The 25381-nt window shown below is 33.1% G+C and overlaps 1 protein-coding gene across 8 annotated transcripts in view; it reads left to right on the top strand.

The window, feature by feature from the left end:
* ABI2 (abl interactor 2) overlaps positions 1-25381 on the top strand; it is a 101208-nt gene that overhangs the window by 51712 nt on the left and 24115 nt on the right. For 4 of the 8 annotated variants that reach the window (XM_072961420.1, XM_072961418.1, XM_072961425.1 and 1 more), the window contains exons 2-5: positions 4197-4364; positions 13072-13248; positions 14835-14852; positions 22089-22186. In XM_072961420.1, the coding sequence (XP_072817521.1) occupies positions 4197-4364; positions 13072-13248; positions 14835-14852; positions 22089-22186 (461 nt within the window). The remainder of the gene's footprint in view (positions 1-4196; positions 4365-13071; positions 13249-14834; positions 14853-22088; positions 22187-25381) is intronic. The other 4 variants (XM_072961421.1, XM_072961419.1, XM_072961426.1 and 1 more) reach the window with 1 other exon arrangement.

Raw genomic sequence — 25381 nt, 5'->3', positions numbered from 1 at the left:
AGAGAGGGAGGCAAGGGTTATCTTGAGTGAGCTAACAAATTAATGGCAGTATAATTTTTAACCTCTTTTGTTTGTATCAACAGTTGTAAATTTTAGGTTCACAAGAAAGGAAGGTACAGAGATTACAACATCCTCCCACTAAAGTGATACATTTGTTATAATTCGTGAGCCTACATTGACACATTGTTATCACCCAAAGTCCATAGTTTACTTTAGGTTCACTCTTGGTGTTGTATATTCTATATATAATGACATAATCCAACATTGTGGTATCATCATACAGAGGATTTCACTGCCCTAAAGTCAGCTGTGCACTACCATTTCATTTTCCCCTCTGCCAATTCTGGAACCGCTGATCTTTTAACAGCCTTCACAGTCTTGCCTCTTCAAGGATGTCACATAGTTGAAACCATACACTATGTAGCCTTTTTAGATTGGTCACTTAGTAATTTGCATTTAAGCTTCCTCTGTGTCTTTTCACGGTTCGATAACTCATTTCTTTTTAGTGCTAAATAGTATTCCATTGTTTGATACAACCACAGTTTATTTATCCATTCTCCTACTGAAGGATATCATGGTTGCTTTTAAGTTTTTGGCAATTATGAATAAAGCTATTATAAACATTTGTGTATAGGTTTTTGTGTGGACAAAGGTTTCCAGCTCCTTTGAATAAATACCAAGGAATGTAAGTGCTGGATCAAATAAATGTTAAAAGAGTATGCTTAGTTTTGTAGGAAGCAGCTAAACTGTCTTCCAAAGTGGCTGTACCATTTTGCATTCCCACTAGCAATGGATGAGAATTCCTGTTGTTCCACATCCTCTCCAGCATTTGATGGTGTCAGTGCTCTGGATTGTGAGGACTGTGATCCATTTTGAATTAATTTTTGTGAAGAGCATAAAGTCTGTTTCTAGATCCATTTTTTGTGTATGGATGTCCAGTTGTTCAGCACTATTTGTTAAAAAGACTGTCTTTGCTCCATTATATAACCTTTGTTTCTTTGTCAAAGGTCAGTTGACTATATTTGTATGGGTCTGCTTCTGGGCTTTCTATTCTGTTCCATTGATCTTTTTGTTTATTCTTTCACCAGTACCACATTGTCTTGAATGCTGTGGTTTTATAGTGAATCTTGAAGTCAAGTAGTGTTAATCTCCCAACTTTGTTGTTGTCCTTCAACATTGTGTTGACTATTTTGGGTCTTTTGCCTCTCCTTGTAAATTTTAGAATCAGCTTCTTGGTATCCACAAAATAATTTCCTGGAATTTGTTTGGGAATCATTGAATCTATATTTTAAGTTAAGAATAACTGACATCTTGACAGTATTGCAGCTTTCTATCCACGGACATGGACTGTCTCTTCATTTATTTATTACTTTGATTTCATTCATCAGAGTTTTGTGGTTTTCCTCATATAGATCTTATACACATTCTGTTAGATTTATACCTAAGTGTTTCATTTTGGGGGGTTCTAATGTAAATGATACTGTGATTTTTTTTTTTAAGTACTGTCAGTTACAGTGTGTCAATTTCTGGTGTACAGCACAGTGTCCCAGTCATGCATATACATACATATATTTGTTTTCATATTTTTTCCATTAAAGGTTATCACAAAATATTGAACACAGTTCCTTTTGCTATACAGCAGAAACATTTTTTAAAATCTATTTTAATATAGTGACTAACATTTATAAATCTGAAACTGGTAATGTCAAATTTCACTTGCTCATTGCTGGTGTGTAGGAAAACAACTGACTTTTCTGTATTAACCTTGTGTCCTACACTGCTGCTATAATCTTGTATTAGTTCCAGGAGTTTTTCAGTCAGTTCTTTTGGATATTCTACATGATCTTAACATCTGTGAACTTTCCCTTGTCCTCTCCTCTTTTAGGGATCAAAGAAGAGCTTTTCTCTTTTTTTTTTTTTAAACACATTAAAAACCATTCCATTTTATTAAGTAAAATATATCAAGTTCATATACTATTATACACTTCAAAATCCTCCATTTGTTCCCTTGTCAAACTACAGAGTATAGACAATCAAGAAGCATTATTGTTCTTCCAATATAATGGTCTGAGAGTTGTGCTATTTATGATTTTCAAGGCTGAGGCTTGTTATTTAGTAAATGTGGATATATTATAAATTTATGCCTGTTCAGAGAAGAGTTAGCTATACATTTCTCTAATACATGTGAATTCTGTATTTCAACCATATCAACTAATATTCATGACTTCTAACTATTGCTGTTATGAAAATACATCAGGATTTTAATGGACTGCCAGGTTTTTTTCCCTTAAAGAGCAATCGGTATAATAATTTTTTAAATAAAATTCATAATGTTCCTCTTTCCTATTTTAATGCAAAAGAATAATGCCCTGAACACTACTTCATGGTAACTTACATAAATGTTATCAGTCAACCACAAACAGCACCTCCATTTAGATTTTCTATATGACTTTTACATTACAGTGTCCTTAATCTTCCATGGAAAAGTAGATACAAAAGTAGATAGGCCTCTCGTATCTTTGATGCAACAACAATCAGCCACATGATTTTACATATACACTGGGACTAAAGGCATAGGCATGAAGTGATTTGAGAGTTGAATTATATTAATAAAAATTTTTTCAAAATATCTCAAATACTGTTTATATAAAAAGGATGCATTGAAAATAATTCTGTCTATTCAGATATCCATCCCTCTCCTTGATCCTTTGAAGCATACTGACAAATAAGTTTTTAAGTTTTGGGTTAGTCTCTATAATAAATACTCTGATTTAGAGTAATATGTGACAACTGTTGTTGACTTACTGTTTTCTACTGTAAATTTGAGAGGAGTTGATTTTTTTTAAAAGTCTGTTCAGTTTTTTACTTGTTTAAATGTAGTGGTGACTTCCAAGGTCCTCATGTGCACAACCATAATCTGAACGTCTATATGGTGATTTTTAAGAGTATTTATCTCCAACCAAATTTGGTTTCAACTCTTGCTAATTTTAGTGTTGATAAGACTGAGATTACTAAAGATTAGAATGGAAAAGGAATGAAAAGCTAATACAGTGATTCTTAACTCTTTTCAAGTTAAAGCAGTATTGATTATTTTAACTGCTTCTGGAAAAGAATTTTGCTCACCCTGGAAAAACTTACATCTAGGATTGTTGATTCTGAGTCCTGTGCTGTGTGGGAGAGGGGAGACTGGGACATAGTGGACTTTGAACAATAATGACTACTCAAAGAGATAATAACAGTTGTTAGATATAGTGATTTATAGTTTAGAAAGTGATTTTACATTCATTATCTTATTTGATGTTCACAGTTACTTAGAATGGTTGATACAGAGGTTTATGTCCTCTGCTTTGTAGGTATGGAATGAGGAACTGTGACTCTTGTTTAAGTTGACACATTGTAGTAGTAGAGCTGACTGTTAAGGTAAAAGGTTTCTGTGTACTTTCTACTGAACCAGAGCCTTTCTATAGAACTAGGGCAGGAAAATGGTGTTCAGCAGTTAGCAGCATAGAATATGTACTTTGTTTTGTGACCTTGGAAATAATCAGTTAACCACTTTTTACTGTGTACTCACTGTTTTTTTATGTGGGGTTTATGATATATGGCAATGTATGTTCCATAGGGTTATAACAATTAAGGTGCTTGGGAGGAAAGAGTCCTTTTGTTATTTTTAATCTTAATTTATCATTATTTATCATGATTATTACCATTTTATTTAATTTATCATTTATACTTATCATTATTATCATTTTGATATTACTGCTTTAATCAGACATTATTTTATAGCTACATTTCACATGTTTGAGTGGAAGGAAAAGAGGACTCAAGAAAGTGGAAAAAAGTACTCGAGAAATAGATTCAAATTCAGTGCTACCTTTCCAATCAGTAAGTGACCTTGAGAAGCTATATACTTGCTGCCATTGCTCAAAATATCTATTGGATCTCATTTTTTAAGCAATGGCTTCAGGATTTTATTTGCCTATGTACAAAGAAGTATCTGTTCAATGTGAAAATATTAGTGAACACAAAGTCAGTAATTTAGTTGTTGGGTTGATAAGAATACTGATAATTAGTTTTCAGAACATTTTAAACTAGTGTGTGTAGGTTCAGCAACATAATGGTTTTGATGAGTATTTTTGAAGATTAGATGGAAAGAATGGATTATCTTTGAAGTAATGATTCTTTGTTTTCTTTCCTAGTCAGCAGATAAGCAGCGAGCCCTGGAAGAAACCAAAGCCTATACTACCCAGTCCTTAGCGAGTGTTGCCTATCTGATAAATACCTTGGCCAACAATGTCCTGCAGATGCTGGATATCCAGGCATCCCAACTGCGAAGGATGGAGTCTTCAATCAATCATATTTCACAAGTGAGACCACACTATTTCCCTATTTTGCCTATGAGAAACACATAATAAACGCAGACAGTCTGTAATGCTGGCAGCCTCTATTATGTGACTTAACTCAAATGTAGGATTTGGAAAATAGAAACTCGTTATTAGGTTGTGTTTTGATTTTTTTCTTCTAAGTGATTATCTTCTCTGTGATTTTGATAGAGAAGTAAACTTTAATGGTTTCATTAAAACTCAATTGTCAAGTTAAGATAGTCAGCTCTGAGGAGAAAATCTGTCTGATTTCTTTCAACTTTTACCAAATGTTAACAGTTCTGTATCTTTTAAAAAGTATAAATATGACAGCTTGATGACTTATTTAAATGTTATTTTCTGTTACCTCAGTAATGTGAAAGATTAACCTAAGTGACCTTATAAGATTGTCTTTGTATACAGCTTAAAAAAATTAATGTTATACTTTTCCCATTATAAACATCATGGTCATAAATATATACAAAAAGAGGAAAAAAGAGAAAAACAAACCCTTTCCCCACTACTCAAATTTTTCCTGTTAGTGTTTTGGTGTATTTCCTTCTAGTACTTCTTTCTTGTAAATAATTTAAAAAATTTAGCTGGGATTATATTATATATAGAATGTTGAGTTCTGTTCTTTTAACTTACTATTAAAACAGACATCTTCCCATGATGTTATAAGCTCTTCATAAATATTTTCAGTGGCTGAATAATGTTGCATGTATATGTCATAGTTTTCATGACCATTCCTATATTTGGGGGCCACTTAAAATGTTACAGCAGTGAAAAACCAATTTATAATTGCAAAATACATTTTTTAAAACATTAAAAGGTTTTGATCTACCTGCTTCTCTTTGATGAGAACTTTGGAGCTTTTCTATTTTAGCTCTCTTGTCATTTGAGTAACTTGGTAGTATTCAAAACTCTTTTTAGAACTAAATGATTAGAACCGTTCTGGGATAAAAAGAGTTTTAAAATGTGCATGTTATATTTTTTCACGTATCTGTGAAAATTTGGAACTCTTCTGAAATTGACGAACCCATTACTTTTCAAAGTCTGAAGTTTAACATATATAATTAAATAAAATATAGTTCACATAATTGAATCAGATATACAAGGTCTACCCCTTATATTTTTGTTATTTGAATATTCATCAGACCATTCAGAGGGACTTCTTGAAATCTAGTATTATTTAATCTTAAATCTGAATTTCACACTATGAGGGTTTCTTCACACCCCATATAAAATTCTGTAGACATCATATAATTTATTGCTTGTTGGAGTGCTATGTCTTAAACTAAAAAAAAAAAATAAAAATAAAAACAAAGAGTATTGGTGAGTTTAAATGAGTGAGATGTAATTTTTATTCTGAAAGGACTTCCTAGAGGAAATAATCGGTGGCATTTCAAGTGATGAAATAGATGAACTTGGTTTTCTTCAGAAGAAGGGATGTTGACAAATTGCTAATGTGATACAGGATTTTGAGGTTTATACTTGAGAGTCTTAAAATTACTGCGTATTTGAAGTCTTGGCAAAGAACCCAAAAAATAAATTAAGAAGAAAAGTACAAATGCAGAAGAGAAATTAATTTATTAGAGTTCCTAAAAAGAATGGACAACTTTTTATTAGTAAGAGAAAGTAGGAGAGATTGTGTGGGTGGATGATGATGATAAGCAAATGCCAGTGAAAAGTAATCATCTGTATTCTGATTAGAATTCTGGAGTTCTTTGGTAGAAAAGGGTAGCAACCTTAAGGAGGAATGTAATTAAGTTTACTCAAAGTTGTAAGTATATGTGTTCAGTTAATGAGACCATTTTCTTTTTGAGTATCACATAAATTTATGTTTAATTAGTATGGCCTAATTAATACTAACTTTTAACACTATTCTAATAGAATAAATAAAAAATGGGAGAGATGAATGGATAAAGATTGGTAGGTCAGAAATAATAGGGGACTGAGTCAGAGCTGTCAGGAATATGTTGAACCTTCTTCATTTGAAGCTGAGTGTCTAGAGGGCAGTACTTTGAAAGGCAAGTGATCTGTACCTCTACAGCTGTTAAGTTTGTACAAAATATATCCTGGTATGTTGGATGAGGAGCTGAGTAGAAGAAATGGGCTGATGGAGGCTATTTCTAAGAAATAAGAGTAAATTTTTAAACAGTTTACATATCTTTTAGTATTTGCCTTAAGGATTGAATTTTTTTTCAGTTATGTTTAATGTACAGGTAGAGTCCTTTGCTTTAAAAGTCAATCTGATTCTCTAATGAAATATTCTATGGAATAAGAGAAAATGTTTTCTACTTATAAAGCAAATACTTACTAAATATTCTAAAACAAGTATCAGCAAACTTTTTTGTAAAGGGCTAGTCAGTACTTTAGGCTTTATGGGCCACATGTGGTTTCAGTCTCATTGTTCTTTGTGCTGGATGTTTTTAAATAGCAGTTTAAAATTGTGAAAAGCAGTCTTAACTTGTGTGCCACATAAAAAGCAGGCTGCGGGCCAGTTTTGGCATGTAGGCTGTAGTTTTTAAGCTCTTGCTCTAAAATACTGGTTTTCAAACGTTTGGTAAAAATTTTATTATTATGCTTTGTTAAAAACATTATTTTTTAGAAGGTGTCAGAAGGTTCTTAAGATGTCTTGAGACCAGTTTTTTTTTTTCCCCAATTTGGGCAAAAAACACTAGGTTGGCAGAATTTGGGGAAAAGATGGGATTGAAGAAGCAGAGAAATGGAGGGGAGGTTCAGTCAGGTCAAAGATGAGATCACATATATATTGGAATGGTAGGTGTCAAGATTTGTCAAGGATTGTCTGGTAGAGTGATTCAGGACCAGTCAATACTAGATACCTGAGGTATTCGTTTTCTTTCCTCATCAGTATCTGTTTCCTGTCTCCTAAGGTAAGAACCTTACCACTTTTCAGCCTCCTAGTGCTCTAGCTCTTATCTCCATTTTAGTGGAGAGGATTGGGAGGGGGAGGAGACCGGATCTAGATTTTACTCTGGCTCTTCTGATGACACGTGTGATGTTTGACTTATTTGAACTTCAGTTTTCTCACCTGTAAAATAAGACTGGTGAGGTGATTTATGAGCTGTCTTCCATTTTGAATTCTTAATTCTCTCAATTGTAAGATTCTCACAAATGAACTTGATTTGTTTTTGCTTTTTTTCTTCTTTCTATTCTGCTGGCTTTGCTATTTACTTCAGTCTGTACCCCACTGATCTCAGCCCTCTATCATTCTGATATAACTGAACTACTTCCAAATTACTTTCATTTTGAATCTGAGGATGGGAATTCCATTGACTCTACCAACTATGTATCAGGAAGAAATAGTTCAATAAAACAAAGTAATAACCCATTCTTTCAATGCCAAATGCTTTGGAAAAACAAGATAGAGTTGATTGTTAATATTTAGTATTAGACACTTTTTTGTGTGTGCTAAAGAGACAGTATAGTGTTAAGTGGTGTACTGATTTACATCACACTCACCATACCCATAAAGCAGTATTAGGATAGGTTCTTGATGTGGATAAGCTTAACTACATTAAGGATGTTAAATTTTAAAGAAATTCTACTTCTAGCTTTATTGCTGTTATCCTGTCAATTCTTTGAAAGCATATTTTAAAAACCTAAATGAAAATTTTAATTTTGAAGCTGAGAATGGAGTTAAATTAATGTTAAATATTTTTCAAGAATATGTAGTTGTCAGAGCAAACATTTAATTTTATTGGATACTTGTATAAGCAGCACACAGCTACTTTTAAGTCACCATGGCATTATGTGTAAGGCTGAATGCTGTTTACCATGTCCATGGCTTTGTGTTCATTTCTGTTAAGTTAAAAAAAAAAAAGGTTTGTAGAACATTTTTCAAATTAAAATTCTTAGGAATTTGTAGACAAATTCTTCTCTGAACTACTAAAAACAATCAATACTGTCTGTGTTCAGTTCATCATGGCTTAGAAGAAGATCGAGAGGTCAAAAAGCAACATAAAGAACTTAAAAATTAGTGTTTCTCCCACTCTCCCAAGAGCTGACTAGAACTTACTGGGCTGGGTGTTGTAGTCAGCAGGTAGCAAGTAAAGGAGATAGAAAGGCATACTAGTAAAGTAATATAGGAATGGAAGTAATTCTTCTTAAGGGTTATCTGCAGAAAGGCAGTGGAAGGTCTAAACCCTGAGAAGCTCACCATACAGGGTAATTTTTTGTTTAAAAACTTTATATTCAAAGACTTGTTTAAAAATTCTCAATTTTAAATTAAGGAAATCCCACTAATGGTTATCAGTATGTAAATATGCATAGAAAGTTGGATTTATGCAGTTCCTAATTAATTACACATACATGGTTAATATCATTTTATAAAAAATGATAACTGAAAATTACCCATTCAGTTTGTTAATAACGAATTTGTTTTATGAAAGATGGATAGTTTAAAGCATATTTGTAATTTAAATAATTAAATGCTTATTTGAAACCTTAAACATGTCTCCATTTTTTATTAGTAAGTTAAAAACACCCAACTTAGTTGAGTTAATCCATTGTAACTGTTTGATTGCAGATGTTTTCCCACGCTGATGAGCAGCTAACTGAGGTAGTGATATCCCGCACAGTCTACTCTCATTTATCTGTGGTAATGGGAAACAACAGTGCATGGATAATCCTAAAACAAAATACTTTGTACAGAACCTTCCTGTCATCTGCTGTGGCCTGAGCGTGTGCTTGGATCCATGATGGAGGTGTGGGAGTGGGGCTCAGGCTTGCAAAGGAGCTAGAAGTCAAGGTGATGAGGTGTCCTAGAGGAGCCTGGGTTTGGTGCTGTGTGGCTGAAGTGTCATGGGGGGAGCCTGCAGCATGTGAGAGCAGCTTGGCAATAGCTGTGAGAAGGATGGAGAAACAAATTAACAAGGAACTGTGGGAGAACAGATGTTGAAGTCCTGCACAGTTGCAGCTATATTACTTGGTATGTTTTTTGGTTAACAGGTAGCAGACAATAATAGTATTAATAGCAGTGTACTTGCGTTAGTTTTGGTCTTTGCCAGCTAAAAGCATTTTTCACTTGCCACAGGTGAGTGCTGTTATTGAGGCCTCTTCTAAATAAGAGTTAAGTTTATTGTCATGTAACTAGTAACTTTAGAAATCCAGGATAAATTTGAAATACTTTTACTGTTAAAATTCAAACTAAAAATCAGTGTTGAACTTGTACTTCCAAAATTTAACTTAACAGATCTTAGCATTGTAATGGAGAAGAATGTTGTGAAGGCAAAGGCAATGGTGATTACTGAAAGCTATGCGTTTGATTTAGGAAAAACATAGAAGTCATATTTTAAAATGTTATAGGAGCTTTATAAAAGTTCTTTTAAAACTGACCATTGGCTCTGAGTTGATGAGCGTCGAAGCCAGATGTTAGGTATATGGAGGGCATTCATTGTATTGCTTTCATCAAAATTGAATATAATTGTACTTTCCACAAGAGAAATCTTTGAAAAATTTGAAGTAGGTGATTTCTGAAAACTTCAGAATCTTCTGGACTAGACTTTCTCCTCCTTATTTATGGAATAGATTTATTGTTCTCCATTGTTACTCAGACTTCCAGTAAAATCATAGCTATTTTCTGAAGGTATATTTGATTCTGTCCATAGGAACTCCTACAGTTCAACCCACTGTGGAATTAGGATGACAAGAATACAAATTATACCCTTTGATTTTCTTAGCCATATATTACTTTTATTATAGATAATTTTAAAGAAATTAATGACTCCAAATATCTATACTTAGGCAGTCACTAGAGGCATTAATCTTGAGTCAACTCTTCTAAAAGTTTGAAAACAATTCATATTTAAGAGTGAATAATGTAACAAATTGATCAGTCCTTCTTCTGTAGTATTGGTTCTCAATTGGGAGTTTTACCCCCAAGGGGACAGTTGGCAATGTCAGACATTTTTGGTTGTTGCAACCTTGAGGTAGGAAGTACTACAGGTGTCTACTTGGATGCTTCTCTACACCCTGCAGTGCTCAGGACAGCCCCCCTCAACAAAGAATTACTGGCCCAAAATGTTAGTAGTGTTGCTGTTGAGAAACTTGCTCTAGTTTTTCTAAGATTTAAGCATTCTTTTAGAGTAGATGGCTAGAAGCGTATCACCAAACTACTTTGTCTTTCTGTAGGCGTACATTGTTAAATATGCCTTCAGTTTAAATGAGAATTAATATAAGAAGCAACAAAGAACATTTTTCTCATAATTCCTTCAGCCATTTCCTTTAAGAGTTTAGTGCTGGGAAAATTGTCACTTTCCTAATGGAGGAGTATATATTTCCTTCTAACTCGTTATTTCTACTTTGCCTTCTCTGGGAAGCTAAGAGCCCAATTTCATGTGTATAGCAACTGTCCCTTATTTAGGCTTATTTATGAAAGTTCTGTGATTTTTTCTTTTGCTATATTGGTCTTCCTTTTATCGTACTGTAATAGCTTATATGGGTTTGGGCTGTGTTTATGTGTACATAAAGAGTGTATGTAAGTAATTTGTAAGTGCCTCCTGTCCCATGGTACCATCAAATTGTTTTAGTGCTTTTTAAAAAAGTCTCAGTTTTTTTCAAACAATTAAAAAATATGTGCTTGTTATAAAATATAACTATTTTGATGCAAATAATAAGTGGAAATTTGCCCACCTCCCTTTTTCATTCTCCAGAGATTTATTAATATTTCTAGCAGGAAAATTTGAAATCGAAGTTTCCTAGTTTGTCTTAAACTTAGAATTCTATTATGGTTGATTAGGTTTATATTTTTAAAAAACTAAAAAATTTTTTTATTTTTATTTTTTATTGAAATACGGTCAATTTTTATGTTTTCATTTCTGAATAAAATAATTGTATTTCTAAAAACTAAGTAGAATGAAAACAGATTAGAGGATCCTTGAAAGAGGATTACAGTCTCTAATAAATTTTCTTTTTTATTGATAAGACAAAGATCTATTATATTAAAAAATGTCATATTTTGGGGTTTCTTGTTATTTTGAAGCATACTGGATAAGTATGAAATCTTCATAGCTCTTATATTTAACAATTCAGAATGACTCATTAAAAATTGTTCAAAAATAAAATGTGATTACTTTCCATTTCTCTAAAGGTAAAAATAACTGATTTCCAATATTATCACTTAATATGCAAACTTCTTTTTTCTGTTATAGCTTCTCCAAGCAGTCGAAAAGGAAAGTAACTTTGTAATTTACCTAATATGCATAGAAAAGTTCAAAGCCTATTTTTGTCTTAAAAAGAAATACTTAAAATGCTAAGGTCACTAACTTGGCCAGTATTCAATTTGATTCTTCATTTAGATATTTATTAGTTAGGAACTTACAGATTCTGTTGCATTTAAAATCTCGAAACAGGAGGCTACAAATTTTGTTTCAAGTTTCCTTCCTACTTTAGTTTAGAAGGATAAACTTTTAGCCTTCAGATTTCTTAAAGTGGTATTTAATAATATCATGATACTTACCTTTTATTTCCATTTCTGTGTTACTACTGGTTATTCTTTTGGAAAGGAGAGATTGAAGTTGGTTTGGGGAGGAATTAGCAAAAGTGTTTTATTAATTGCTGCTTGAGCCAGGAATGGTGGTTAGGAGATGTGAACAATTTTAGTGAAGTATTTTTTAGACTTTTAAAACTACACTTTAAATTAAAATAACATTTTCTATAACATTTTATATTGCATCCAGTTAAAATTTAATGCAGGTATTTGTATACATAACAAATATTCAAGAAAAATGCCTTGCTATGTGTATGTTATCTGATACTTCTATTCTATTTCATTTAAAATAATTGCTGTTCACATCTCACTAAGTTGCAACCTCTAGTTGGAAAAATGCTTTTTCAGTATATTAATTACCTGTGTTTGTGGAGAAATCACCCCCTATTAGCAAATAGAAGACTGTGAATAAAAACACATTGTTGTTATGTACTAAATTATATCCTATTTTAAGCATTTAATAAATAATGAAATATTTTACAGGCTTTGTGTCATGATAAAATATAAGCAGCTTTGCCTAAGTAAACTTAAGTTTCCCTGTAAAAAAAAAAAAAGACTTTTATTTTTAACATTGTATTTATATTTTAGGCGTCTTCCCTTTTTTTAATAAAAAGATGTTTAAATATTAATAGAAATTATACTAATAGGTTGTTTTTAGATGTAACCAGATTAATCACTGGGGCTTTCTTAATCAGGCTACATCTCAATGGAGGGGGAAAAATTAGCATGCTTTAACCCAGAGATTGGCAAACTTTTTTGTAAAGGGCCAGCTAATAAATATTTTATGCTTTGCAGGCCATGGAGTCTGTTACAGTGGGTCATCTCTGCCATTGTGTTGTGAAAATATGTGAATGATTAGAATGACTGTGTTCCAATAACTCGTATGGAAACTGAAATTCATATTTCATATAATTTTCTCATGTCCATATCTTATGTTCCTTTTGACTTTTTCAGCCATTAAAAAATGTAAACACCACTTTTAGCTTTTGGGCTGTAAAAAACAGGTAGTGGGCCAGATTTGGTGAGCTAGCCCTTGCTTTAGCCTAAAAATGGAGAAAGTCAGTATTGGTCCCAAAAGGAGAAATTAGCAACTGTGGTTAAGAATATGAGTAATGATGTTAAACCTGAGTATTTATATTTATACTTTTCTGGATGTTAGAGCTATACATTTTTGTGTTGTGTTTGTATTATATTTTGTAGACTGTTGATATTCATAAAGAGAAAGTTGCAAGAAGAGAAATTGGTATTTTGACTACCAATAAAAACACTTCAAGGACACATAAGATTATTGCTCCAGCCAACCTTGAACGACCAGTTCGTTATATTAGAAAACCTATTGACTATACAATTCTAGATGATATTGGACATGGAGTAAAGGTAAGTATAATTGTTGTTAAGCTTTTAAAAATAATAGCCCATAATGGAATTAACTCTTGAGAAAATTAAGCATTTATCTTTTCTTTCCTAGAGGACCAAGTCTTGGCCCAGCTGTAGTTATGAAGATTTCTTAACCACTAAATAAGTTATCCTTCTTGCTTCTTCTTAGTGTTGTGTTCTCAAGTTTTAAACAGTCATCTTTGAATGAATTGCATTTGCTTAATCAGTTACGAAAATACCTCATATAGAGCTGGTAAATAAATGTGGCGCAATCTTTCTAATCTTTTAATGATTTAATATGACTAATAAAAATTTTAAGTATGTTATTAAAGGGCTTACTTTATCTCAAAAATTTGTCAGCAAACTTGGCATTAGTTTTCAAAAAGAACATGTATAAACAAACATGTACTTGGAATTTTTCTAAAGCAATTTTATCTCAGTATTTTGGGTGAGAATAGTATAGATAAAACTAGCAGTGAATTAGTAGTAATTAGCTTTTGAGTATATAGCCATTGTATACTTTGGCTGTTTTTTAAAATGTATTTGAATGCCTGTTATATATTTATATATATATATATATATATATATATATGTATATATGTATATATGTATATATAAAGTACCATAATTACAACCGAGGAGTATATAAATTTCATTTAAATTGGTATTTATACTTAAGAAATTATTCAGAGCTTCAGCTAAGTATTAAGTTATTTAAAGTTTGCATCTCATCAGTGATTTGAAAGACAATGACTTTTCAAATGTGATGCTGAATAAGTATATATATGCCTATAAGTGAAACTCTACGGTTCATGCAGTAGATTTATGTCTAATAGAAGCAAATTTAATTTTAAAAATATACCCCACAGAAGTATGTCTAGAAATCAGTTAAATCTAAATTTAATGTAGATCTAGGTAAAAGAAAATGTATGGTGTAAATATTTAAAAATTTTTTTCTCTTAATTTTGATACAAGCACTATTTGAAATTTGATATTTAATTTTATACTGGACACCTAATGCATTTAGACTACTGTACTAATTAGAGCATGTTAAAATAGGATGTGTAATTGGATGGATAATTAGTAACAACTTTATTCTAACTGGGGAAAATCTTTTTAGATTTATTCAAGGCTAATAACTGTTAATAGAAGATTTTAGGATTCTGCCAGAATCTAATGACAAAAAGGCACTTAGAATATAAAACATCATATTTGTACTTGCCCATTTATATAATAAAACGGTGATCCCCCATTCTTATTTAATCCTCAAGTAAATGTTCTTTAGGGACTCTGTAGTCCCTTTCGTTGTTTGGACTTTTAGTTTTTAGGGGTCACTAATTTGAAGAACTCTTTAATAAAGTTAAGTTTTTGAATAAAAGTATCTTATATAATTTCATCAAAAAAACTCCTATTCATGACACATTCTGCTTTAACCACTCTTTCTATGATCTACTGAAACATTTTTTAATGCTGGATGCTTAACTTGTTTTTTGTTTTTTTCCTTTCTCTTCACATCCTGAAGTTCCAACTAACCTTTCAATGCTTTTCTCCCTTACCTCTTTTATTTGCTCCATTTATGCATTAAGTGGTTGCTTAGATTTAAGGTAAGAGATTCCAGGGCTGGATTTCCATTCTTTGTTCTTATGTAGAATATTACATATGGGGAGTGAAGAGATATTTGGCACTTGGCCTTTTAAAACCAACAAATTCCCCTTTATTTTATTTTATTTTATTTTTATCATGCAACTTTGTATGTCATCATGTTCCATGAGGGCAGATATTTTTGTCAGTTTTGTTTACTGCCCTATCCTGTGTGTCTGGAACAGTGCCTGACACACATTAGGCACTGAGTAAATACTGGTTGAATGAATGGGTCATTTTGTAATGTTAATACATTTTGTGAAACTGAAATGTGAATTACCCTATCATAAAATGTCATGAAATAAAATTAACTGGATTTGTGTAAGTGTAGAAATTTTATTATGGATTGGAGGGCTGCTAATGTGCTACATTTAACCCTCCCCCTGTGTAATAGCCTTTTTATTCTATAAATGGTGTGCTTTATTATACACCTCGTGGCCACTATGTCATTATCTCTTGACTCTTGATAAGTGTAGAGAAATTGAAAATTGGAAAATATTCAGTGTTACGGTTTTTTTTTAAGTTGCAGTATCATGTCTATTGTAAAAAAATAAAATTAGTCTTTTTATTCAAATTGCTATCTAAATGATATATTTCATTATAAACTCAGTTTAAGAGTTTTCAATTTGAGTATTACATGTAAAACATCAAAAGCTCGTGATAGTGTTTAACAAAATACAAGTTAAGAATTAGAGATAATATCTCCTTCTGTTATTTGAGTAACATTTTAATATTTTGAAGGATGAATGGGAAAAGACATTCAAGTATTTTCAAGAAGTCTGTCAGATAGAAAGGAGGTTGCATTGGTGGTTCAGTGGTAGAATTCTCGCCTCGCTGTCAGGTAGAATGGTACTAAAATTGTCAGCAAACTGAGCGTGCATTTCCTTTTTGTTAATTTTTTCCTAGCTGAACTCTAATTCCTTTTCTAATATATATTCTTACTGTGCACTCTGTTGTTTGCCATGTCTTCGGTGTAGAAAGCGATAGCAAGAAGACATGGCTGGGATCTGAATAATTAACTAGCTGCTAACCACGGCCAACAGGTCATGGTAGAGAGATGTGAGCAGAGGAGCCCAGGCAAATGTGCTTGATGTGTTACAGGGGTGTTGGCTCCAGGCCAGTCTGGGTGAGTGCGGTGTGTGGAGTCTGGGAGGAGGCCCCTTTTGCGTAAAGTCGGTAGATTTAGACCAAAAGCAGTCTTTGTGGCTCCCTTGGCTCTTTTCCCGTAAAGTCTGTATTCAAATTTTGGCTACTGATGTGTCAACCTCCAAAGTGATAGACGTACATGGAAACATTAACTGAAGGAAAAACACAGAAATTTGGATTAATTATTTTCCCTTAAAGTTTAGACCAGCTTGCCTAAGCTACTATCCCCTACTCATTTCTCCAAACCATACTGTGATTCCTTCTTTACCTTCCTGGGTTCAGGATCTGTTCCAGGCGAGGGATAGGCCAGAGTGAGTGGGAAGTTAGAGGTTCCTAGAAAGAAGGGTCTAACAGGGAAACATTGTACTTGAATAAGATTCCTCAACATCTTTGATCGTTGCACCGGAAAGCTCCATTCCTAGGTGCTATGGCACTATGTAGTTGTTTCTGCTACATTGGGATGGGGTTGACAGAGTGAGAAGCGTACCCTGAGTTCATATAAGAAGCTAGAATGTGCCAATCCTCTGTTTTTCCTTTCTTCCTTTTCTTCTTTGTGAGTATGTCTGTCTTCTCTCTAAACTGGTGACACATAGTTATTATTTTGGTTGAACCAAAACAGTGCAGAGTGAAAAAAATATTCAGAATATAGCAAATCATTACTCTTCTTATGCTTGTGAAAAAATTAGTGATTTTAGAAGGGTGATTGATGGAATAATTGAAATTTTAAGGTAAAATGGAATTAAAGAAAAAGATGTTTAAGTTGAAAGGGACTACAAATATTAAACTAGCTCAGTGGTTTCCAGCTGAGATTTTTTGGAGACTAGTGGATTATATAAGGTGCCCTAAAGTTCTCCTGATACTTGATTTTCACCTCAGCACTTCATGAACTGTCTTTGTTCCCATTCCTGTCAGGCTTTTGAAGCCTTTTAGACAGATTCTAAACAAATACATACTTTGGGACCAGACACATGGAATTTGACTCAGAAGAGACCACCATACTTAAAACTTGAATTTTTAACCTTTTATACAGCATGCGCTGGTTGTGTTTAATGGTTCTTTTCATCTGAAATTTGGATTAATTGTTTTTTCTTCAGTCAACTGGGGAGAAATTGTAGAGTTTAATTCATAAGACCTTTGAAAACAATGTGGTGATGTTTTTATAACAAAGGGCATAAAAAGCCAGTGGATAGAATACTATATTAAAAGTATTTTAATATGTACCTAAGGCCATATAAAAGTGGGATGTGTCTCAAACTGGGGTACCCTTCCCCACTCTTTATAGTTAACAAAGTTTTAAGACCTTGTTACTGATGTATTTGAGACTTTTCTGTTGAAAGTGGTAAGGTTGTTACTAATGAAGCTAAGCTTAAGTACTTTTTGAATAATTATATTAATCAAAAATAATAAAGATTTCTAATCTGTTAGTGTAGTGTTTATTTCAGTTGAACATTGTGCAAGCAGATTCTAAATAATTAATGATGAAGGATTAGGGTGTATTGTACAATTAACACATTAAGAATGTAACATTTTTGAAAATTTTGCTTGGGATTTTGATCTTTAACTCTATATTAAAAAGAGGGGGCTAACTTGTTCACTCGCGTGTGATCTTTAACAAATATGTGTCATTCCCTACAGAAGGATGATAAATTGCCCTTCACATTTCCAGCTTTCAGGTACAGCTGAGGGTTCACTCTTAAGCATTTATTTGACATAACACTTGAAAGAAAAAATCCATAATTACAGCGACCTTTGGGAGACTCCTGTTGCGTGTTAGTTCCAGTCTTGAGCCACCAATTATTTCTTGGCAAAAGCTAGTCAGAAACTATTTTCAAAATCAAGCAGAAGTTTGTCCATCTTTTATTCCTCTTTTCTTCTTTATCTGTTCTTCCCCCATGCCTCCTAATCTTTTATTCCCTTATCTCTATATTGGATTTTTTTTTTAGGACTCTTGGTGCCTTAGGCTTTTTGTCTTTCTAACTCTTATTAAAAGTCTCTTGAATTCATACATGAATTCCTGATTTCAGCTTTGGTTTCCTGCAGAGGATCTCCTGGTCCTTTTCCTGTTAGCCCTAAGAATTGACGTAGGAGTATATATCCTCTGAGGGGAGGGATAGAGATCTCTAGGAAGCCAGAAAATTATGCACTGGATGGGACTAATGGGGAACGATTCTTGACATTGAATGAAAGCCTGGACGTGCTTAACCACAGCTTCTGCCCATCCTTACTATGCTGCATCCAGACACAGCCTATACATACTGTTCCTCTTCTCTTAGGACATTTAAATGTTGCTCTTTTTAAAACTTAACACTCCAGCTCATGCATTTTTTTCTGTGAAACCTTCTGTAGCTATTTTTTTCTCACACTGATATTTCTTTTTTGGGGATTTCTATATAGTTTGTAGACATTCCTTTTTGTTTTAAATATATGAGTCTTAGTTATTCTAGTATATTGTAAGTTCCTTAAAAGTAGAGAAATTATTTTAGAGACTTGTGTCGTCTTATTTTTCATGTTCTTTTACTCTAGTGCCAGTAGTCTGGTGTTAGGTGTTTTAAATAAGAGCTATACCATGAGTATCATTTTACAATGTGTCTGCCACTGTTACATTGCAGCAGGTCATCTGTCAGTGGGAGATTTCTTCATAGCAGAGGTGATATGCTGTATGAGATACCTGGTCGGCCAGCTTTATAAGAAATACCGAAGTTCACAGGGAACTGGAAAGCACTGAGATTTGTAATGAACATTCTGTGTGATGTACATGATACTGTATATCAAGGTTCAAGGAGTTATTGCATGTACCAAAAAGAGATAGAGCAGGAAAGGTAGGAACACTTTAGAAACAATGTTAAGGTAAAATAATTGGCCTTATTGGTTGGTGCTAGTTACAGAGAGCTACAAAGCTTGGGAGAGCAGGCCGCTTTGGTCATAAAGGAGCTGCTCTTGCCTTCAGTATTGTCTGCATTTCTTAGTCTGCAGACCAGTGGGAAAGTGAGCTGTGGTTATGCATTAACCTTCGTCACCTAAATGAATATTTCTTTTGCTTTGAGGATTCCTTTCTGGTAGGGAAAAAGAAAAGGGACCTTTCCTGCTGTTCCTCTGTGTGCCTAAAAACCTGCTTCACTTAGCTCCCAGTGATGACTTTCCTCTCTATGGAATCAAAAATACCACATTAATTGAATTACTGTTGGAGTCAGTCACCAAAGTTTTCATTCCAGTTCACAAATAAAACTTTGAGAAGTATAATGAGCTCTCCCATTCACGATTCAGGACCGTTAACTACATACCAGTAGTCAATAATAGTTTTGTCTACGTTTGCTTGTTTTTTAAAGGTTCATGTGGATTTGCTGTTACGCAGTGGGTGCAGTGTTGCTTTGTTTTCTTTGTCCTGAGTTTATGGTGTGTGTTCTCTCTCTCTCTCTCTCTCTCTCTCTCTCTCTCTCTCTCTCTCTCTCTCTCTCTCTCTCTCTCTCTCTCTCTCTCTCTCTCTCTCTCTCTCTCTCTCGCACTCTTTCTCCTTCACCACAGGCACAATTTAGTCCTATGTTTTGCTGCTTCTCAGGAGGTGTTGTGTCCCTCTGTAACTTCCCTCAAAGTAGTTTTTAGAACCATGGTGGCTATCCAGTGAATAATTTTTTACCAAATTATTTTAGATTTGAAATACAGTTTCTTAGCTTTAATTTTAATACAGAGTTTATCTATGATAAATTAAGTTCTGTTTGGCAGTTATTCCTGCTCTCTTCCCTTTTCCTCAAATTTGATGGCAGTATTTATATTCTGCTTGGCATATTCATTGCTTCACTTAGCACAGAAGCATTTTTCACAGGGAGAGCTACCTTGAAGAAATATTGAAAACTGTTTTAGCTTGATATACAGGTAGTACAGTGTCAGTGAAGTATGCAGTTACAGACTAGTTGGCCATTCCACAGCAGCTGTTTGGTTACTTAGGTGAATTAAGTTACTCATGCAAACCCCATTAACCGAAAAAAAAAAATAACACCACACAATCATTTGATTCTGTAAGTCATAAAATGTGTCAGATTTTATGTACAGAAATGATTTTAACTTACAGATTATTTATTTTATATTATTTGGGGGTAGATTAAAAGACTTACAGAGGAGATACTGCAATTTAAACAAAATACCTTACATACCAAAAGCTTAAACAAATCAAAGTTGGAAAGCTATTTTCAAGTATTTTAGCTGTTCCATGTATAGAATAAAATTCTCTTTTACTCCTTTTCTATCCCTGCTCCTTTTTCCTTCCTGTTTCTAGCAAATTGGTGTAGTTCAGTGTTTGGCTCACCTACTTCTCCTTCATCACTTAAAGTACCTTTGGATTTTATGTTGTTTAAGGTTGAGCTTAAAGGACTTTGGTTACTACTTTAAAAAATCTTCTGGTATCATACATTAAGATTTACAGTTTTTTAAAAGCTACTAGTTATTTTGTCATATTACTCCTAAAATTTCCCCCAAATATGGGTTAACTTTTTAAAAACCTCTTCTGGCATTTTCATTTTAAGATACAATTAATGTACCCTCTGTTTATTAATGAGGGGGAGAGCAAGGTTAAGTTAATCTTTATTCTTCCTTGATAACTAGTTTCTTTTATATTTATTGTTTAAAAGCAATAACAAAAGGATTACAGATAAATGCTTAACTTTACAAATATTGACATTTCAAAGGTATCATTTGTCATTAAAGATTGTTTTAACATCACACACAACTTTTTCACTGGGCTATTCATTTGAAGAGTTTGTTTCTTGATATGTCATTTCTTGCCTATTCAGATAACAAGTAGTGTTTTAGGATTTTTAAATACTACATTTAAGCCAGAGTTAATTTTGACAGTCTCAGTACTCTGCACGTAATTATGATTTGTTTTCTTAAAATTTATATTTTAAAATTTTGATGATATGTATTCTGATTTCAGAAGTTTCATTTTATAAGTATGATTTGAATATTCTGGACATATTCTTATTAGAAAAGTTAAGATCTTTTTTTGAAGTGTTTGATCCAGAATATTAAGGGCTTAAAATACAGTTAAGTATGAGCCTATATGATGAACATTATTAACTTCAACCCATTGGTAATCTCAGACAACTTGAGATTGCATTTAAACTATATTTGTGAATAACTTCTCTTAATCTTCAAGCTATCCAGATTTCTAGGGCTTTCTATGTAAGTGCTGACATACTCTTTTGGTGGCATCCATTGTTTCCAGATCACCCAACTTTCCCACACTTGCATTTTCAATTTGGGATAGAATAGTGAGGAATCATGTCCTAGCTCTGACTTAGGACTGTGTTACATCTTTATCTTCATTTGGGGCCTGAATGGGTCTTTTCACACTGGAACTATTTGGACATTGCCAGTGGCCAGTGTGCTGCTCACAGTTGAATGGGATATCTCAGCCCTGCCTTTCTGGCTCAGATGTTTAGAAACATGCCTTAACTTCTGGCAGTTTTCAGGTAGGTGATTCCTTCATAAGAGAACATTAAAGAAATCTGAATTGTAAGGCTGATCCACAATTTTAAAAAATGAAAATTTTCTCTGTATATGATTTAACTTTATTTTATATTCTCTACTTAAAATTGATCAAAACTATAGTTGCATATTTTATTTGAGAAACATGTTTTTGATTTTTTTTATGATATACTTACTATCTAAAAAACAAGGAATTGCTTAAAGGCATTATTGTTTCTGATTGAGTTACTCTTTATTAAAACTAAAGTTTCTGTAGTTAACCTATTTCATTTCAGTTGAATGTAGTACGAAATAGTCTAACCAGTGATCTGTTGGTGTGATGGCCTAATGGCAAATAAGTCTTTGCATACAAGTTTTTAATCATTTGAAAACCTCACGTTAGGAAGAGTCCTTTGAGTACAACTGTAGAATAATAGTAGAATAGAAATTGCATATGAAATGCATGGCCTCTAATTTTTTTTCCTACTTAAACCTTCCCCTCCTTTGTTAAATAGCATAATGTTATTTCCCGAAAGTGCCACTTTATTTCACTGCATACGAGTTAAATTGAGTTTTCCTCAAAATTTTTTTAGGTGAGTACCCAGAATATGAAGATGGGTGGGCTACCGCGTACAACACCTCCAACTCAGAAACCCCCCAGTCCCCCCATGTCAGGGAAAGGGACACTTGGGTGAGTATGTAACTAAGTAATAATTGAAAACAATTTCATGTAGTGTTGTGTGAAAACTAAACACTACATATGTTTAAACTATTTTTAAATACTTGAAAAGAGAACATTTTCTTCCTCAGATTATCTTTTTTTGTGTGTATAACTTTCCCTTTTTCTGGGAAACATCCTTACACTTTATTTTTAATTTTTCACATCTATTTCTTTCTTTATTTATTTCCCTCCTGCTACTGTTTAAGAAAAAAATTTTTTTTAACATTTTTTATTGATTTATAATCATTTTACAATGTTGTGTCAAATTCCAGTGTTCAGCACAATTTTTCAGTCATTCATGGACATACACACACTCATTGTCACATTTTAAGAAAAAATTTTTTAATGAAGTAAAGTTGATTTATAATTTTGTGTTAGCTTCAGGTGTACAGCAAAGTGATTCAGTTATATATATTTATACATATGTATATTTTTCAGATTCTCTTCCATTGTAAGTTATTATAAGATATTGAATGTCTTATACAGTATGTGCTATATAGTAGGTCCTTGTTGTTTACCTATTTTACATATAGTAGTATGTATGTGTTAATCCCAAATTCCTAATTTATCCCTCCCAACTCCCTTTTCCTTTGGTAACAGATTGTTTTCTATGTCTGTGAGTCAATTTCTGGTTTGTAAGTAAGATCATGTGTTATCTTTTTTTTTAGATTCCACATATAAGTGTTATCATATATTTATCTTTCTCTGTTGGACTTCACTTAATATGATAATCTCTGGGTCCATCCATGTTGCTGCAAATGGCATTATTTCATTCTTTTTTATGACTGAGTAATATTCCATTGTATGTGTATACTACATCTTCTTTATCCATTCATCTGTCGGTGGACGTTTAGGTTACTTCCATGTCTTGGCTATTGTAAATAGTGCTACTATGAACGTTAGAGTCATGTATCTTTTTGAATTAGAATTTCCTCTGGATATATGCATAGGACTGAGATTGTTGGATCATATGGTTATTATGTTTTTAGTTTTTTAAGGAACCTCCATAGTGGCTGCACCAGTTTACATTCCACCAATAGTGTAGGAGGGTTTGCTTTTATCCACACCCTCTCCAGCATTTATTATTTGTAGACTTTTAAATGATGGCCATTCTGACCAATGTGAGATGATACCTCACTGTGGTTTTAATTTACATTTCTCTGATAGTTAGCAATGCTGAGCATCCCTTCATGTGCCTACTGGCCATCTGTATGTCTTCTCTGGAGAAATGTCTGTTAAGGTCTTCTGCCCATTTTTTAACTGGGTTGTTTGTGATTTTGATTTTAAGTTGTATGAACTGTTTGTGTATTTTGGGAATTAAGCTCTTGTTGGTTGCATCATTTGCAGATATTTTCTCCCATTCTGTAGGCTGTCTTTTTGTCTTGTTTATAGTTTCCATTCCTCTGCTTTACACTTTAAAAAGATTTTGTTTAGAAATCATTTTTCTATTTTTAAATTTGAGGTAAAATCCTAGCCCAAGTTCATAATTTATTATAAATTGCACTCTAATTCCTGTTTTCAGAAAGTTCTTAGCCTTTTGTATTATAGTCGATTTTTCTTATTCAGACTAGTCTGCTGAAGAAAACACAATGTAGATGACAAAATTCTGTTTATTCTTGTGTTTTTATGAGAATATTGCACTTTCATTTGGTCTGTAGACTTGGGCTCTGGATTTGACTTTGGCAGAAATGGTCGATTAATGGAAAAGCTTAACTTTTTTCTTTCATAACATCACAGTATAAAAACTTGGTTTATTATGATCAAGATTTGTGATCAGGTGGGCATAATGTAGCCCAAAAGTGACTAAAATCGTGGTCCAGCTCTGCTCCCGCTCTGTGGTCTTGCATAGTCAGCCTCTTAGCAATTCAGTTTTTTCATCTGTAAAAGGGGGTAATATTTGTCCTCTGTCAACTTTTCAGAGTCACTATACTATGAATTGGATTTTTAAAAAATGTATAAGACAAAGACAAATGCTCTGACTATCATTGGCTTTGCAATATATATTTTAAAGTTTTTAATTGGCAATCTTGTTTTTTGGCCCCCTCACCAAAAACACCAAAAAACCCCAAACAGAAAAACAACCTGATCAAGCAAAGGAAGATAATGTTGAAAGAGGAATTATAGTTAGGACAGTAGGAATCAAAAGAATAAAAATGAATTCCAGCCAGGAATTGGGATGGTTTTATTTGGGGTGGACAAAGAAAATCTACTTAGAGAGGAAAGAATCTAGTAGATTAAATAAGATTTACACTTCAGGATAGGAGGTAGATGACGTGGTAGAATATAATTGTGCAGGATTAAGAGTAGAGGACCAAGTCAAAAAGAAGTATTTGTTTTATTTTCCTGTGGAATGTCTACATTTTTGTCACATACAGTATCTACTGGATTTGTTAGGTTTTGAATCAAGATTATTAGCAAAATAACCCACTCTAGTCAGTAGTAAAATAAAATTTTCTGTTGCTCTCAAATTTTGAAGATTTACTCATGTACTAGTATTTGTTTTCGTTGTGTATTAGCAAGGGCTCTGCAGGATCCTTGGAGACCAGCGAGGCTGAGCACTGCCACACAGTTTATGGTCACAGCCTGGCTTTTTCAGTCTTTGCCTAACCACCATGTTTTGTTCTCTGCCCTTAGTTTTTTACCTTGTTTTTATCATTGCCTTCATGGTATAGTTCTCAATCAGCAAAGGATTTTTTTTTCTTGGTTGACATAGAACATTTTTATTGTCTGGGAAAAACTGGAAGTCAGATGTTTGGAAATTAATCAGTTTCCCATTTTATTGTGTTTTATGTATACTTGATAATTTCAGAGATACCTGAACTTCTTTTTAGCATTTTAAATCCAAGGTCCTAACATTCCTTTTTCCTTCTTTAACCCAATACCTCATCTCATGCCCCTTACGTATTTTTTAATAACGTGTGTATTTGTTTATGCAAGAAGGTAGTAGAGTTGACAGCTCATGATTTCATGCCAAATCAATGAGCCAAAACTTGGGTGGCCCAGGAGAACAGTATTTAAAAGAACCTTGGGAGCTTTTTGGGTAGTGAATTATTGAGAAATACATAAGTCAAATGAGTAACATCGTTTTAGGAAAAGAAAGCTCTTTAATTTTCACATCTTGAGATCCAGTTTTTATTTTTTTAAAGACCAGGATCTCATTTACAG

Source organism: Vicugna pacos, chromosome 5 (genome assembly GCF_048564905.1).
Source record: "Vicugna pacos chromosome 5, VicPac4, whole genome shotgun sequence".
Lineage (NCBI taxonomy): Eukaryota > Metazoa > Chordata > Mammalia > Artiodactyla > Camelidae > Vicugna > Vicugna pacos.
This window is presented reverse-complemented; position numbering and strand designations above follow the sequence as displayed.